Raw genomic sequence first — 18,073 nt, forward strand, 5'->3', positions numbered from 1 at the left:
GCGACTTACAAGTCATTCATACACGGATATGGGCGGTGCACCATGCGAGGCTCATCGGGAGCAGTGAGGGAGTTAAGGGTCTTGCTCAAGGACCTTCAACACGCTGCCAGGAGGAGCCGGGAATCGACCCGATCACAAGACGACCCGCTATACCTCCTGAGCCACTGGCCTGAAATTTTCTTCAGAAAATTCAGATTTCTCAAAATATTGTCCCCTATATTAAAGTGGTAATCAATGCGATTCTTTTCTTTAAAAAAATAAAAATTAAAAAAAATTTTATTTTTTTTTCCTAGTTTCTAGTTTCACTGTTATTTTCCCAGCTATAGTATAGACGGGTATGGAAGATTGGACTAAATCATATCTAACAATAAAAATATTCTCAGATTTGGCTGCCAGAGAAAGGTCCTTGATTAAAAACAGCTCCATTAACTAAGGCCTCGACTCGACATGACATAACCTGTGACTTGACTTGACTTGCCCAAAGAAAAATGACTTGGGACTTACTTGAGACTTGGATAAGAGGGACTTGGTCACATGTCTTCCAACCCGTCACTCTTTTGATGTTTGGCTCCTCAACCACTTTCATGACAGCGCTGGGTTTGTTTCACCCTCTGACCGGCCCGTACGAGCCGATCTGACAGGCCGAGCACATCTGGTACCTACACCGGTAGCGAAGGGGCCGATCCCCACGCCTCGTCTCCCCTCAGAGAGAGGCTCCAGGGGAGCCGTGGTGTGTGCTCGCAGAAGCGGCAATGGCCGCTGTAACCCAGGTGTACAATATACCTGTGTTTCTAACATAGACTGTTATTGAAACGTGAACAATAAGGTTCAAATTTGTCCGGTAAAATAAATTATTTTCAGACACCGGACCAAGTTTGAGTTTGCCTGTAAGGGCGCCAAATACCAAAAGTTACATTGTGCTGCTTTAATGATATTACATGATTGCGTTAATGTTGGTGTGTTATCGCATTATGTTTTTGCATTATTACATTGATTTTGTCTTTAACTTATTACACATTTCTCATAGAAATGTGTAACACCCTCCGATACTGTAACAACCACCACATTATGTGATAATATGTGGTTACTACAGAATGCGGAAGTACTTATTGTGCTCACAAGATATTAATTACAAAATGCGATTGTCTTTACATAAGTTGCCGACCGCATTCTGTCAACTTACATTTTGGGAACATATTCCAAAATGTGTTGTCATGAATGCATAGTTGCACCAGGCTCCTCGTTCCTGGTGTTGTTTAATGACCAGGAGGCCGTTAAACAGTGAAGTCGCTCCACTCTGCCTTTTATTACACGCCAGTCGTTCCTCCGGGGCTGATCGATAGCACCCACACTCTGCGGTCAAGCGCGTGTGTGTGTATGTGTATGTGTGTGTGTGTGTGTGTGTGTGTGTGTTGGTCAAAGGTTGGTTGTGTTCATGTTATGTCTTTTTTATTGCATTTTTTTTCTTCTTCCTCCAATCTTGTGGCGTTCCATTTATGCATGGCCATAAATTGTTTAAAGTATGTGCTTTGTGTGCAGGTGTGTGTGGTGTGTGTGTGTGCGTGTGTGGGAGTGTGAGACGTGTGTATTTACTCAAAGCAATGTATTCTTATGTGTGTGTGTTGATTTCTTGGCTTGTGTGTGTTTGCGTATATGGACAGTAAATTAATGATGTGTACATTTAAACCCCCAGTTCTCACTGAGGGGGGCAAAGAGAGCAAGGTGTAAAATGGATTCAATTCAGGCCTTAAAACTCATTAAATACTCTTAAATATGAATTGATGAGTTCTCAATTTCAGCATCAATATTTTTTCAAATCTTATTTAAACCTACATTGGTAAATAAAACAACAAGATAAGTCTAAAGACTCAATAAAAGACAAAAGAAAATATCAGTAGACTTTTAAAGAAAACACATAGGACGCACACATTTGTACAAGCAGTAAATGGAGAGGCCTCGCCCTTATGTTTACTTATCTTTAATTGAAATACGTTATCAGTTGTGAGGCGCAATTTAGTTTTTATTCCAATTTGTACATGTAGTACTTTCTTTTAAACATGATAAAATGTATATGCATAAAACCTATGATGTTTTGGCTCATGTCAGCGATTAGTAGTTACACCATATGTCTCACATTTGACGGAGAGTTCCTTCACTCGGAAAATAGCGTGCCTTGAAAACGAAGAATTGCTTTTAATTTGATAAAACTAACATGTGTGACTATTATGCTCGTGTCTGGAGAATTGGGGATTTCAAGTTACAAACACACGCGCACATACACATACAGTACTGTTGTGTGTATGTGTGGGTGTGCGTGGGCGCGCGTTCTGCCGCTGGGTCACATGCTGAGCACTAACTAAATAAGAAAGAATATTTTTAACACTTCCAGCCCGTGTGACCCAGCGTGTCACGGAGAGCCTCTGTTTTGGCGGAAGAGGGTCGGAGGGAGGATGAGGGTGGAGACCGAGCTGTGGAAGAGGGAGGTCCGGCAGGAGGTAAAACAGAAGAACAAAAATGGAGAAGAAAAGGTTTTATATATGCATCAAATGGACTGAGAGTGCTTATTGATTTGTTTTGCCTTCCAAGCTCAATGCTGTGTTCACAAACCGCCCGTACTGTATAGCATGAATCATACACTTTCATATTTCCATACTGTGGGTGTGCTGGTGGGTGCAGGTTTTTTTTTTTTTGTTTGTTTTTTGCTTGAGTTCAGGGTTCGCAGTTGTTCGTATAAATGTTGACAGAGAGAAATATCAATAGAAGGAGTGAGGTGAGAAAAAGAGAGAAAAACAGAAAAGATACATCAAAAATGGATCTGCATGCGCTTGTCTATCTTGGTGTGTGTGTGTGTGTGTGTGTGTGTGTGTGTGTGTGTGTGTGGGTGTGGGTGTGGGTGTGTCCACGCAGCGCAGTGTCTTTATCACAGTCCCACCTCTGTGGGCGGATGTTGGGAAGATACTTTTTATTTTTATTTTTGTTTTTCCAAAATGGACGGATGCTATTGGTTCGCCCACAGCGGGAGTTCTGAGGGATCTTGGTGTCGTAGTGATGACCACATGATTGATGTTTGGGTGAATCTATGTGGAAAGGTCCCGGGTGGTCTCTCCATACCTCTTTTTCAACCCAGGCACCATCAAACTCTTGGTTGCCGTCGGTTACCCACAACCTCGCTGAATGCTTTACGAGTGAGAAACTCTACTCTGCTGCGGCTTCTCACTGCGCTTCAATGCAGCTGAATGGGGCAAAACTTTAAACCTTTAAACCTTTAAACCTTTAAAAAGAACCGTTAAATGTTGAACCCGGAAAACGGGAAACTCATTACAGTCTCACATGTCTTAGTGTATTTTTTTTGTACGTTTTGAGTAATAAAAATCTCACATTTCAGTGTGAATAGTGTGTAGTTGGCTACAGCAAGTTTCCAGTGGCGAAACTTCCTCTTTCTAGTCTTTTACTGCAGCTAACCTGTCCTTTAATGTGTTTTTCTTTCAGCACTGTCGTTGTTGGGATTTGAAACCATCCCTTTATGTTGGTTACTGCCTGTGAGACATTCTACTTTTGGTTTTGATCCGTGCGCAGCCTCTCATAATGTGTTTTGTCTTTGTTGTGTGTGCGTGTGTGTGCGCGTGTGCGTGTGCGCGTGTGTGTGTGTGGGGGTGTGTGTGTGTGTGTGTGTGTGTGTGTGCGCGTGTGTAGCAGTGTAGACCGGATCCAGCAGCTGCGCAGGGAGTACCAGCAGGCCAGGAGAGAGGGAACGGCACCAGCCTACGAGGAGCTGGAGCCACGACGCAGAGGACCGGACAACGACCCACACAGGGTGAGGAGTGAGAACGCATGTGTTTATGGAGTCAAATAGATGGACGGATAGAGAGACAGATGGACGGATAGATAGATGGATGCTATATAATTGTCATACATGATTATCGACAAGCCCCAGAGCCACAGAGACCAGCCAATCACATGCAAGCGTCGTTAAGACGTCCGCCCTATTCCGTACGGCAGTGAGATTGAAAAAGATGAAAACCTCAAATCGCCGACGTCGGCTGTTAAATGAGCCAAAGGCCAAACAGCTCCCATGCATTCACAGCTCTGCTTCCTGCCACCAGTCAGCGGGCAAGATATATATACCGCCTTAGAATTTAAGATTATTTCAAACTGCTTGATTTCGACAAGCCTCTGCCTTTAAAAGCAGATTTATTTCATAAAGGAGGTTGTTTTATTTGCACTTAAAACTACACACGGCTATAGATATGAATATTCCTGAATTGCTTGTTTTGAATACTGTGACTGTATCAGAGACGTGGCTCCGCTTTGTGCTGAGTGCTTTTTGGAAGCCATTTTTGATCTCTGTTTCGTGGTCGAGCGCTGGTTTTCAGGTTATCTACACCAATGACATTGTGTTACTTCACCAAAAGTAGTTCCTTCATCTTCAACTCCCACACAACTTTAGAACACTTTGTCTCTGTTTAGCTTTCTTAGATTTGTATATTTTCCTTGCAACCAAAGCTGAGGAAATGTTTAATCTTGTTTCGGTAATCGTGTGTGTGTGTGTGTGTGTGTGTGTGTGTGTGTGTGTGTGTGTGTGTGTGTGTGTGTGTGTGTGTGTGTGTGTTTGAGTGTGAGTGTGTGTGGTCAGGCTGGTGTCAGGCCTCTGTCTGACACCAGGTCGTCTCTGATTGGTTGCTCTTGTTTCGGCATTAGACTGCCTGCATCAGGTTTCCACTGTGTGAAACAGGCAGGATTAACTGAAGTTAACCTGCAAATAATTGATTATTATTCAGTATCTAACCTGATATGTTGTTGGTCATATAACACTACGTTTCAATACCAGGTGGTCTCAACCTTGTTCATGACCCTGGTTCATGACCCTGTTTAAAGGTCCCAACATTCATTAGTGTGTGTGAGAGTGAGGTTTTTTTTTTCCCCTCTCCTATTATTATTTTGGAGCCAGCACCGCTAATTGTATGTTACAATTCACATTTAGGCCTATTAATAATAGAGTGAGGCTAAATAAAAATATATATTGTGCTGTACTTTCAAAACTTATAGTGCATTAACTGCTCAAAATGCATCTTCCACATTGTATGTTAGGAGAATGTTTTCATGTGAATTGGAGAGAGATAGATAGACGGACGGACGGACGGATGGATGGATAGATAGACAGACAGACAGATAGACAGGTAGATAGTCAGACAGACGGACAGACGGACAGACGGACAGACGGACAGACAGACAGACAGACAGACAGACAGACAGACAGACAGACAGACAGACAGACAGACAGACAGACAGACAGACAGACAGATAGATAGATAGATAGATAGATAGATAGATAGATAGATAGACGGACAGATGGATGGATGGAAGGACAGATAGATAGATAGATATAGTTAGATGTAGATAGATGTAGATAGATAGATTGATATAGATAGATGTAGATAGACAGATAGTTAGATAGATAGACAGATAGATAGATAGACAGACAGATAGACAGACAGACAGATCGATAGATAATAGATAGATAGAGAGACAGACGGACAGATACCTAACAGACACTGACAAAAGTGGCAAATTATGCAAGTATAACATTGGCTACTGTTATATCATAGAGCTCCAAATGTATTTTAATAGAGGTAACGTATTTCCGACCCATTTTACTATTTATCTAGTTGAAAATATATGTCTAAAATGACAATATACAGTGTATGTCATAGAAATGTCCCCTGACCCCCGGTGCGTATGACCTGCCCCGTTACGAGCATTAGCACGGCCTGTGTCATTCACATTCTAAATGGTGCATATCACAGCTCCTGTTTCCAAGCGTCAGGCTTTCTGTGGAGAGAACCCCCTCGGTTACGCCTCGCTCAACATTTAAACACCGGGTGCGATAACAAGCCAAAACATCATCGTCGTTTGATGTCACGGACAATTGCATAGCCTGAATTTTAATCGGCGGTTGAATGGAACCAGTGAGCCGGTCCTCTCGCCCGAAACGCACGGCCAACGCTTCTTTGGGTTGTTTTTCCAAACATCATTGTGCCAGTTGTTTGGGGCCACAAAATGGGTGAGCGTTCAAGAGCGCAGGTCAGACAGTGTGAGTGGACGGAACAGTCTCGCCTTTTTTTTGCACTTCAAAGCACGGCAGTAAATGAATTACTATTGAATTAGAATAGTAACTTTGTTTCCGCGCTGCTGTTCTGGACGGGGGATCCCCTCCATTTGCGACCTCCTCCTCAAGGTTTCCTCCTCTTTTTTTTTTTCATTTTTCTAACCCTAACCCAACCGCGATTGTTTTTTCGGGAGTCGTTCCTTGCCCGGGTGAAATGAACAGGTCTTGACTTGACTTTTCTGTCTTGATTTACACAGTCTATTACAAATGGATCCCAGGGGTTGGTGTGACTGAAATATAATCCACAGCAGATGATTGTATTTGATGTAATGTGATTGCTGCCTCCCACTAATGTAGCCAGATTTTTTTTCAATACTTTTTCAACTTCATTGTTTAAAGATTTATATTTCGGTGCTGGAGCAAGTATCCCAAAAATGGTACAAAGGATTAAATCAAATCAATCTGTTTGACCAATATGATAAAAGAAAATCAAGAAATAAAGGCAAAAATAATAGAGGAAAATATGTTTTGATTAGAAAGAAATATATATTTTTCGGGCATCGTTCTCAATAAACCATGAACGGGGTTGGCCACCACGTCTCCATTCTCGTCGCAGGACTGAACCATTCTATCTGTCTCACTGTTTACGATTCACCGTGTGGTTGTTCCGCAAGTTTGATATTTCAGAAAACTCCCTCACATTCAGGAAATGTAATAAAGAATGTTATGTTTCTCGCTCCCTACCACTCTGAGGGTTTGTCCCAAACCGGTGACCCGCTCCTATCCCTGGCAAACCGGCGGCGTATCGGAAATCCACTGCTCCTCTGCCTCAAAATGAGAAAAGTTTCTCCTTGTTTACGAGGCGGAGAGAGGAGGCAATTAGCCGGCTTCAGAGGTGGGTAATTAAGTTTGAAGTTCAAAATTAAATAAAAAAAAATATGTAAAAAAGAAGGAAGAAGGGAGGAAAAAAGAGAAAGAATAACAACCCGTGAGCAATCACCACGGTGTTAAATGAGCCGACCTGGTTGCAGATGATGCATTTATTAATTAAACCAGCGGTGATTATTTATCCACTTTGCTTTCTGCCGGGTGGCAGTAGCGGTTCGATCTCACTTTCTCGCACTTTGTTTCTTTCTGTTTTTCTGTGTGAGACCGGTTGAAATGTTAAGCGAAAAAAAAAAAAAGGAAGCTCAGCATCCAACTCCTTGGTTTGGCGAGGGAGGAGAAAAAGAAGAAAGGGAAGGAGTGCGGGGTAAATAAAATTAGATAGAGGGAGAAAAAAGGGCAATAATGATGGAGAGAGTGATAGAAAACGTGTGTGTGTGTGTGTGTGTGTGTGTGTGTGTGTGTGTGTGTGTGTGTGTGTGTGCGTGTGTGTGCGTGTGCGCGTGTGCATGCATGTGTGTGGTGCTAATGCAACACAGCCATGGTATAATGTGTGGTTTTTTTTGTCCCTGTGGCTCCATTACCATCCCATTGATTCATAGTTATGGCATTGCTGTCTGCTCGCAAAATAATGTTTGTCTAGAAACAATTACCAAGCAGCGGAAGACGCCTTGTGTGCGGGCGTGCACGCGTGCAGGGCGTGCACGTGCACGGACACTTCGTGAGCGGGCGAGCACGTGGGCGGACGTGCGCACGGAGGTTTTGTGAAACAACAGACTTTCCCCCTAGGGAGAGGGGAGCTAAATCAACAGGGTGCTACTGCTGTCACTGTGCGCGCACACACACCCAAACACCCACATACACACACCCACACACACACACACACACACACAGAGGCAATTGTTATTGTGGATAGTTGGTGACAGCCATATTTGACAGAATTTAATGAGAGAAGAACACATTTATCCAACTTCCCCTTCCCCTTGCATCGTCATTTGAATTGTTATTAAAAAAATTGCCATTTTGATCCATCTCACCCCAAACACATAAATAGAATCTAATCACCCTATTTTTTTTTTTATCAATTTATTTTACATAATGGTCTGTGCTTCTGTCTACTCACCACATAGCGGGTTTTTGGTTTTTTTTTCATGTCATCTTTTCTTATTGCAGTGGTTTTAATCAAAAAATGTTTCCAAAAAAGAGCTGAAAAAAGGAGCATGCGCTGCACATGCTCCTTTTTTCAGCTCTACCTATCTTCATATTCTCAGGAAACTAAATTGAAACGCCAATGTTTTCCATCATCGCTTATAATGTCACCCATCGTGCATTTTGTGTCGTCCCTTCACTTTGAAAAAATAACTAATAAAACTTATAAAAGGTAGAAAACAATATTTCTATTTCCTTTTTGTCAAAAGAGCGCCCACTAGTTCATACATCTCAGTCTATTTTATTTGTCAGATTCTCATGATGTCATCACATACACTCATTTACTTAGAGCCTTTTCCTTCCCAACCACAGTAGGGATTTCATTTAAACATTTAATCAGAATTTACTAACAATGTTTTATTATTTTTTTTAACACAAATGTAACAGACAATTCTTAATTCGAAAATATCTAGAGTATCACTGATGTGGTCTGGGCTTAAAATTTTGTAATTAAACTCCCAGGCAATAAGTGCAAGACCTGGTTTAATTTGATTTGAGCGCAAGTGAATCATTTTGTGAAAGTCCCCTCTGCTCGCCTCCATCTCCTTGACGATGAGGTGGCTGCGTTTATTTACTGTGCGCTGCGTTCACGCACCGAGGTCTGGACAGATGCTGGATGGATCGCTGCAACTTTTAATTGTCATCTCCTCAACCGGCTGGAGGAAAATGCCATGCCCCTTTACTTCTCAGATGAATCCGAATGTTAAGATCCGGTGGAATAGCAATGTTTCTTTGGGTGTGCTCTCGCCGTGCCTTCCAGCGTCGGCTCGGAATTAAGGCCTGGAGCTTGACACAAAACTGGTATATGACCTGCTGAAAACACTATAAAAATGTGATTTGTTGAAAGCTGTGCTCGGCATAAGTTTATGTGGCAGTTCCCAGAATTCAGTAATGTTATTGCAATAATGGCCCCTCACAATTGAAACTGGCTTCAACTCATGTAATAAAAAATTGAACGAGCTGGCCGCGTCCACTCTTGAAATAGGTCAGTGCTGCTGAGATGCGTTGGGAAAAGCAGGGCGAGCCTCCTGAATGACCAAAATGTTTAAAAAGGCGCCTTAAGACCTTGATGTAATTTTACATATTGAGACATATTGAAACTACAACACCAGTAATAATTGGAAACAGCATCGCGAGCAGATTGACTCATGATGGGTCATGTGTTACCAGGTAGATGTCAGGCTCCAAACTTAAATATGAGCTCTGATCCAGTACTAATACACCGCAGCAGCCCCCTCCCCACTGGCTTGCAGTCCAAGTTTTAGGATGAATTATTTTCAACGCTGATTGTGACAAGAGTTCAGTGTCATCTCTGATCTCCGGCGAACTCTCAATGCACTGACATTAATCTGTGGAAAACACAACAGAGCCTCGAGCGATGTTCAACCCCCCCGTGCTTTAAGCTTGATACAAGGAGATGCCGTCCGCATTCTCGATTCATTTGGGCTCGTTTATCCGTTTGCCATTGTTCACCGCGGATTTCGGAGGCTAAGTATTGTACTAGTGATCAAAACGTGTTTCATACATGACATAGGGAGCTGGTTCTCCCAACGACAACGAGACCAGATCACTGCTTTATAAACACATTAGACAGATTTATTTTGATTAATTGTAATGACTTGCACAATAGACGTCTTTGTTCGTCCTCTTTGGACGTGCTGCATAAAAAAAGCATAAAAAATCATAGTAATATACAAACAACCTACAAGGTTAGGCCTGTTACAGGTCGATGGTAGATAAGAGCTGCATTACGAAAATGGCGGATGATTTGCATTTTTACTCCATTATTATGATCCATTCATCACATCCATTCAACACGATGCTCTCAGGGCCATCAAGGCCAATTTGTGAGATGTCTTTCTCTCAGGCCGCCCTGTGTGGACGGAGCTGTGAGGCCGTCGCTTGGGGCCATTTTGTGAACATCCCTTCTACGGTAGGTTTTTTTAATTTCATTTCTCATTCCCGCTATGTTTACAAATTATTTCAACTCTGACTTCCACGACAGCTTTTAACAGCTTGAACCTGACGTGAAATGTTGGCGAGCGGTCCGACCTAGGTCCACCTCGTGCTTTTTTGGAAAGCAGGGGTTTTGGAGGCTCAGACGGAAAAACAGCCCCGGACGGTTTGGTTCGGAGCAGCTCGTAAAAATGAATGACTGTCGATCAGGTGGGTTTTGAATTCACTTTGCCGCTCGCCGTCCTCGAACAACGGCCGCGTTCTCATTAATGTTCCCCGTGCGGAGCCGTGGTCTCTGCGTAGCTCGAAATGCGGAGCATGTTTCCGGTGAACTTTTTTTTCGGGGAGCAATAGATTGATCCGTGAGTCGCTGACGGGATCGGCTCCGACAGCAAGGAGTCGTGCTCGGTAGGGGTGCCACTGTTTTCACTTCGTGCTTCCCCCCCTGGTAGAGCGGCATAGTCGAGTTGGCAAAGCTTTTGTGTTTGGTGTTTCTGCCAGTCGTCTGCTTTGGATATCTATAAACCAGGAGATAAACTAGAAAAATGCTTTTCTTTCTCTCCAGGATTAGGGTGGTGCACGTGCAGGCCTTGTGGCTTTTGTATTTACTGGCGTGTGCACGGGCGGTGTGTGAGTGCCAGCGCATCACTTAATCTTAACACTCGTGTCCTTCTGGTTCCGTGCGTTTCCAGGTGTGTGTGTGTGTGTACGTGTCGTGGCCGATCATTCACGCCGAGAATATGTAGCGGTCTCCCTCTCGCCCTCCTTCCCCTCCCTCCACCCGACCGCGTTCACTTATTTGGGGAAAACAATGTTGGCGCGGCGGCCTGGTGACCAAACACTTTTTCCATTAGACGGGTCCTGTGACTGCATTTTCAGACCCACTGTCTGAACGTCAGCAAACTAATGTCATTAACCAATTAGCATCGACTGCCAAACAGCAAAACCTTGGTTTCAAGACACTGTTTGTTGTTCTACCCCCCCCAAAAAAAACAAAAAAACCCTGGTAAGTTCACGGAGTGGTCACGCCACAGAGCTCCCTGTTGATACATCCCTGTATAGCGCTCGCTCATATAGCGCTGAGCCGCCATATTATGGGAGTACAATTTCCCTTGACCAATATTTGGTGAGCGGAAGGTGAGAGTGATGGTTTTCATGGAAATGTTTTCAATTAGTTTAAGGATCCAGAGGCTGGAGGCGCTTGCATTTTGGTTTCTACGTTTTGTCTTTGTTGTTATTTTAGTAAACTTCAACTGCGCTCACAGCAACGGTTTTCATTGATTTTTCAGTTCAGTCCCATGCGCAACTTCGCACGCGCACGCACACACACGCACACCTTTTTGTTCTCCTACACAGGGCGATGACGCATGTGGGCAACTCTTAAAAGTAACGGTCAATATCGCCTCAAGTAGTAATGGAAAACTGCCCTCCGCGTGGAACAAAAGTTTTCTATTAAAACACTATTAGTCACAACGCTGGGATGTGTGCTGCTGCTTCATGCCTCCTGAATGTTGTCCATGCATGCATTGTGATTTTAAAAAAGAGCCGTTATCATGTCCTGTTGATAAAAAGTGGAATTCCCCCGTGTTGCCAGCGCGATATCCTGTCCAGCCGCTTGCCGTCATGGCGAGGAGACGTCCTTAACCCGCTCCTGCACTTTGTTCTCACCGTTCTGGTGCGAGTGCGGCCATTGTTCCCCTCCCCGTGACAGCGCCTGTCCTTGTGGAGCTGTTTGTTTTTTTGCGTTGGTTTGTGTTGAATGCCGATGTGTTGTATTTTAGTTTAGTTTCCAGGCTCCAGACCTTGATCCCCACTGGAGCGGGTCCAGTTCTTTCCCCAGCCTCTCACTATCCCGAGGCGGACCCGGTGTTATGTCATCACTGTTGTTTTTTGGGGAAATCCCAGTGATCTGTTCCCTGTTAGCTAATCTCTACTACCTTTTTTCCCCTGACTCCCATCATAATGGCTTCAGATGTTATACGTTGACTAATAGAATGTTGGGTAACAGGGGGATTCCTGTTCAATGAAAAGGGGTCTTTATAGGGATTTTAATAGGGCTTTTTCTTCTGGGGTCTTGACCCTGCCATTAACTAATAAGTCACACCGAAACTTGAAAAGCCTCAAAAATATTATTGACGCCTCTGTGTTGACTTGGAAAGAGAAAGAGCCCTTTCACAATTAGTTTCATTTGTGTGTGTGTGTGTGTGTGTGTGTGTGTGTGTGTGTGTGTGTGTGTGTGTGTGTGTGTGTGTGTGTGTGTGTGTGTGTGTGTGTGTGTGTGTGTGTGTGTGTGTGTTGGCGTTTGGGTCAGCTACTGAGACCCAAGAACACGCTCAGCTTTTCCAGCCTGAATGTGCGAAAGTGCGACCGCGCCGAATGTGTTGTCTATTGAAACGATGTTAAAGCACAGTATTTTCTCCCGATACAGTCTTTCTTCATGCAGTATTAGGTAAGTGGTTCTCACAGCTCCAGCCTCAGGATCCTTATCCGTCCTTAGTCATCAAGTCACAACCCAAATGTACTTTTAAGATTTGAAGCTTTCTCATTTATTCCAAAAAATGAATGGCACATCAATCCACAATGTGTTTGTCTGTGTTACAAAACACAAAACAAACAAAGATCTATAAGGGCTTAAAAAGCCAATTAAATATTAATCCATTGCAACAACAGCAAGTAATTTCCTCAGCTTCCAAAATACTGTTTTATCTACATTGTGATGCAATGCAAAGAGGCCTAATGAGAACCTCAGGAAAATAAAGGTAATAAAGGTAAATCCCTGAAATGCCTTAAAATTGCTTTGTTTTGCCAAAGTGAATGGATTCGTCCACTCGAAATGGACCAGCGACCCCGTTTTCGGACGGGACCCACCAGTTGACAACCACTGTATCAGGGGCTTCTTGTACAGGCAAAACCAAAATCAACTCTAAAATCATTTGCCATTCATGGTGGGAATGACCGTTTCAATGGCAGTGTATTCAATTCATAAATTCATCTGTTTTTCATCATTTTGTTTTCCTTCGCTGTTGATTTGAATTCACCTTGCAGACCTTCTTACGAGTCTGCAAAGAATTGTCTTTCTTTTTGGGATGAGGCGTATCTCGACCTCCCATGTGGTCAAGCATTGCATTATTTTCTTTAAAAAATCATTAATGCCAACCGATGCCATTCTGATTTTTATATTTTCAAAAAACTGCATAGCATTGGATTCGTTGCACCTGTTGAGTATGTGCATTGAATACGCAGTAATTGCTGCTCCTATATTCATCTTACTACTTTTAGTCGTACTAGTACTTTTATTTTTATCCGATTGGTCATCAAACACACACACTGCTTACATGTGAGAGCGAGAGCTTGGTCTGACCTCCAGAATGTTCCTACATAATTACTGGAACCATTTTCACGGCGCAAACAGCAGCGCTGGCCTAGATGTTCAATAGGTGGACGGGCGGGGAATCAAACCCCAGCTCTGTGTCGGTGAAAGGGCGCCGCTGGGCAGCCTTGTGGCTCAATGTGCTCCTTTGTTGCCGTGTGCGGTCAAGAGGGCCGTTTGTGGGCCACGTGAAAACAGTTTTTTTTCCCTACTCTCCTTTCTCTCCCGTCCTTATCGCTTGGCCTCCTCTTGTTTGCAACGCAAACAAGGACGCAGTGTTTTTCCTGCTCTAAAAAGAGTCCATTAGGGAGTGAGTAGTCACTATTTCCATTTGGCATTCACTGCTATTATATTAAATTATGTGGTATTGTTGGATGAACGATCACCATCCATCCATCCCTAAGTCTAGCTGCGGATGTATTCCCCTAATGAGTTCACGTTCCCATTAAGCTATAAACAGACTGAAGGAAGAAGGAAGCGAAAAACGTTCTCCGTAGCCAGAGAAAGCGAGAAAAGGAAACCAAACCGAGACAAAAGACAGAAATGGGAAAATGTTTTCAGACGGACATTTTGTACTCGTAATATTTCTATAAGCCACCGAAAAACAATGCGTTACAGTTTAGACTCAGTTAATGAAACACATCACTCTCAAACACACACGCGCGCACACATACGCACACACACTTTGCCAACCCCTCATAATCAGGGACTTTCTCATGGAAAATTGATGTTATTACCAGAATTCTCATATTATTACACGCGCACACACACACACACACACACACACAAACACACACACGCTGTAGCATTTTTGACAACCAATCAGTTGTACAACATATACTTATAAAGAGTCAAAAATGTGTCAGTGCTCTCTTTTTTTTTTGTTGTTTTCTGGATCTAAAATACTTCTCTTCCACTTTCCTGACGAGAAAGAGAATCGTGCTTTGCGGTTGGACATTGTGGGGTTTTCCAGCGTAACTTTCCAAAGATGTTGGTCCTGGCAAATTAGCAACATTTCGCTATTTGATATTTAACTGCTGCAAGGGCAGTTGATCAAAAGAAAGGAGCGAGTGTCACTGCTGTGGGACTATGAGTTGACTGACTATGAGGTTCTCAACCTTTTTTAACATCAAGGACTCTAACTTTGATACGCACTCGGCCACGGACGCCCTTTTGATGAGATGTTGTCTCTGTTGTACATACAGTACCTCCCTCTACTATAGTCAGTGAGATAACAGTGAAAGTGTCATTGTACATTCTCAAATGGTGATAAGGTCGATTAAATAATAGTGAAGTTTTAATACTGTATTTCCTCAACTATAAACCGGGAGTCAAATACAAATTGGGCATCTAATAAATGCCGGGTGCATGGTCTTCAAGCACAAATAAAATCCTGCCTCAAATAAAGACCGGTGCAAAACTAATTGAAGCTCAGTTCCGGTGCAGAGCTCCGCTCCCAACCAAATCAAATAAAACACTGTGATTTTATTGGAGACGTATTTCATTTACTCCATTTCCTACTGCCGCGTAGCAGATCACAGATCACTTCTTGGGCCAAATGCCCCATGAGCGCTGCCGCTCTCAGGAAGTGGAGCGTTCAAGGCGAACTCGGAAAACTTGAATTTCCCGTCAGCTCCCCCCACAAGTGCGACTTTTAGGGTATCTGCTAGCTCTCCTTTGACACCAAACATGGTATGTTTGCATAACACCTGGACGAAGTTTGATTTCAAATGTAAACTTAAATCTGATCAAATATACGTATTAAAACACAAGGAATTACATATTATAAAAGCCTGCCTCTAATACAGTGTAAGCCTGCTTCTAATAAAGGCCTGGTACCCTCTGCAGTTGAGGTAAATAAAGGCCCCGGCCACTTTTTGAAGAAATACTAACCGGTGTTAATCACTTTACTAAGGACTCCTGGCGGTCCTCGGACCCTTTGTTGAGAACCACTACTCTACGCTAACAATATGTCTTTAAAAGTCATGTGTTCTTACAAGGAGGAGAGTAAGACTCCACCTAGCTAGCAAACATAACCCAGGCAGACAAAACCACACAAATGTGCACATAGGCACAGACACACACTCTGCACACTCCTACATAATACTAACACTAGATTCATGGTGTGAGTGCACGGCCAAGTGCACGCACACACACACGCGCCAGTTAATTCCAGTGTTTTAGTATCGACCGAGGATTTGCCCTTATAAGGACACAGCGAAAGTTTGGAACGGCAGAAACTCTGCTGATCCTGATGGAACGGAGAGGAAAACAGGTCCACGCTCACATTCCAAGTACGACTGCAGCACAGAGCGAGGGAAAGCCACTCAAATGCGTCAGGACAGAGTGGAAGAAAAGGGGGGAGAAGGGAGAACAATTAGAGATGGAATGAAGCGTGGTCTGTAGGCGACCGCGCACCCTATCACCCCATAAGTCGCGAGAGAAGGGTTGCAGACTCCGGTTGTGTTCAAATGAGTTGAACAGTCAAACTTTCCCAAATCCGGAGGTATTGTTCTCCGCTGGAAGCCGTTGGTTGTCGTGTATTTCCAAACACAGCTTTGAAACTCACCGTGTGTACCAAGCAAGCAAAGTGCAGATCGTTTCAGCCAAAAATGCAATTAAATTTTACATCCATTGGCAAACAAGTCTTAGGTTGCTCAGGAGCAGATTTCTGTTCAGTTTTTTACACTCAAATAATGAATGCCGGAGGAAAATTGGTAAACCTCACCAAACAAACAAGCCTTTGATACCTTTTTAATAGAGTTTTTTGTTTCTTTTGTTTTTTGTTTTGTTGGCAGGTAGAGGTTAGAGCTGGTCGTCTAGTAATCTAAAGGTTGCTGGTTCGATCCCAGGCTCCTCCTGCTAGCATGCTGTAGTTTCCTTGAGCAAGACACTTGTTGACTAATTGTTCCTGATGGCTGCGTCCGTCGGTGTTTGAATAATTGAATAGTCGCTTTGGATAAAAGCGTCTGCTAAATGCAATGTAATAATGTAAAAGAAACTGTATTTTACGTTATATATCCTGAAACGTGGCATGTATAACTACACCAACCAGCCGCAACATTAAAACCACTGCATGTGAAGTGAATAACATTGATCATCTTGTTCCGATGGCACTTGTCAAGGGTTGGGATATATTAGGCAGCAAGTGAACAGTCAGTTCTACTGTAGTCGAAGAGCTGACAGAAAGGTGTCAGAACACAGTACATCACAGCTTGCTGTGTAGTTGCAGACCGGTCAGAGTCTTTGTAGAGACATACACACTTCTTCTGTTTCCACCTCTCCTTGGTCGTCACTGCCGTCTCTCTACCGATCCCAATTAACCACCGAGACATCACCCCCACCACATGTTGCCCCCATACACACGCACACACGCACGCACACACCTTCACATGGGACCCATGAGGTAATCCTCTCTAAGGTTGGTCAGCCACAACCGACTGCAGTGATTGACGACAACTCTCATCCTTCCAGATCAGAAACCCCTAAATGTCCCACCATGACTTCACACACATTGTCGGGGGGGCGTGTGTGTGTGTGTGTGTGTGTGTGTGTGTGTGTGTGTGTGTGTGTGTGTGTGTGTGTGTGTGTGTGTGTGTGTGTGTGTGTGTGTGTGTGTGTGTGTGTGTGTGTGTGTGTGTATACGTGATACTGGTATACCATTGGGTTCTAAGTTAGGTTAGTTGGAGTTTTAGATATTTAATGTGGCAGTGTTTTCATAAGGACACACACACACACACACACACACACACACACACACACACACACACACACACACACATAGATACACATATACACACAGCTGTTGTGGTAAGTTGGAGGAAGACAGTGGTTCAAGCCAAGTCACAGACTTCATTTGTCCTGGCTGAAGAACACTGGAAGAAAACATGGTCTTGATAGAAATACCCTTAAATACATACATACACAGACACACACACACACACACACACACACTCACTCTTCCTCTGCACACGCATGCATAGACACAGATTAAATGTTTTTAATCTACAGAACATTCAAATGAGTGCCCACGCTTACACACACTAACACACACAAACACATGTGCCACAGACACATACACAGACAAGTGCAAAAGTAAACAGACAATCTGTCACACTCTCATGAACACACACTTTTGGACAAACACAGGTTGTGTTTATGGAGCAGCAGCAGTCCTCTGCAGATGTAACACTCCAAAAATGCCAAAGCTCTGGCTTCATTTTATTTTATTTCATTTTTTTCTCTCCGTAACCAAAGTAATGAAAAACAAACCACAGACATCCATTCTGACATGAAACAGATTTTCATTTTTCCTACATTGTGTAAAAACATTTGGCAATATTTTAATACGGATCATTCAGGGAAATCTTTCAACGGGGATAATGAACCACCGGAGTAAGAGGGAGAGAGGCAGACAGATAGACAAGGCTTGTGGTAAGACGGACAGAATTACTCATGATGATTATTTGTATTATTTTCATTCCCTATGGGAGAGAAACAGAGGTGGGGGAGCGAGAGAGAGAGTAAGTTCCCTTTCGCTAGGGGCA

General features: G+C 43.3%; 1 protein-coding gene across 1 annotated transcript in view; it reads left to right on the forward strand.

Moving 5' to 3' along the window:
* LOC307244573 (partitioning defective 3 homolog B-like) overlaps positions 1 to 18,073 on the forward strand; it is a gene marked incomplete at both ends in the record, with an annotated part of 251,215 nt that overhangs the window by 185,372 nt on the left and 47,770 nt on the right. Inside the window, one exon of the mRNA XM_080019807.1 lies at positions 3,694 to 3,814. Coding sequence (XP_079875933.1) covers positions 3,694 to 3,814 — 121 coding nt within the window. The remainder of the gene's footprint in view (positions 1 to 3,693; positions 3,815 to 18,073) is intronic.

The sequence above is a fragment of the Zeus faber genome (assembly GCF_960531495.2).
Source record: "Zeus faber genome assembly, chromosome: 18".
Taxonomy (NCBI): Eukaryota; Metazoa; Chordata; class Actinopteri; order Zeiformes; family Zeidae; genus Zeus; species Zeus faber.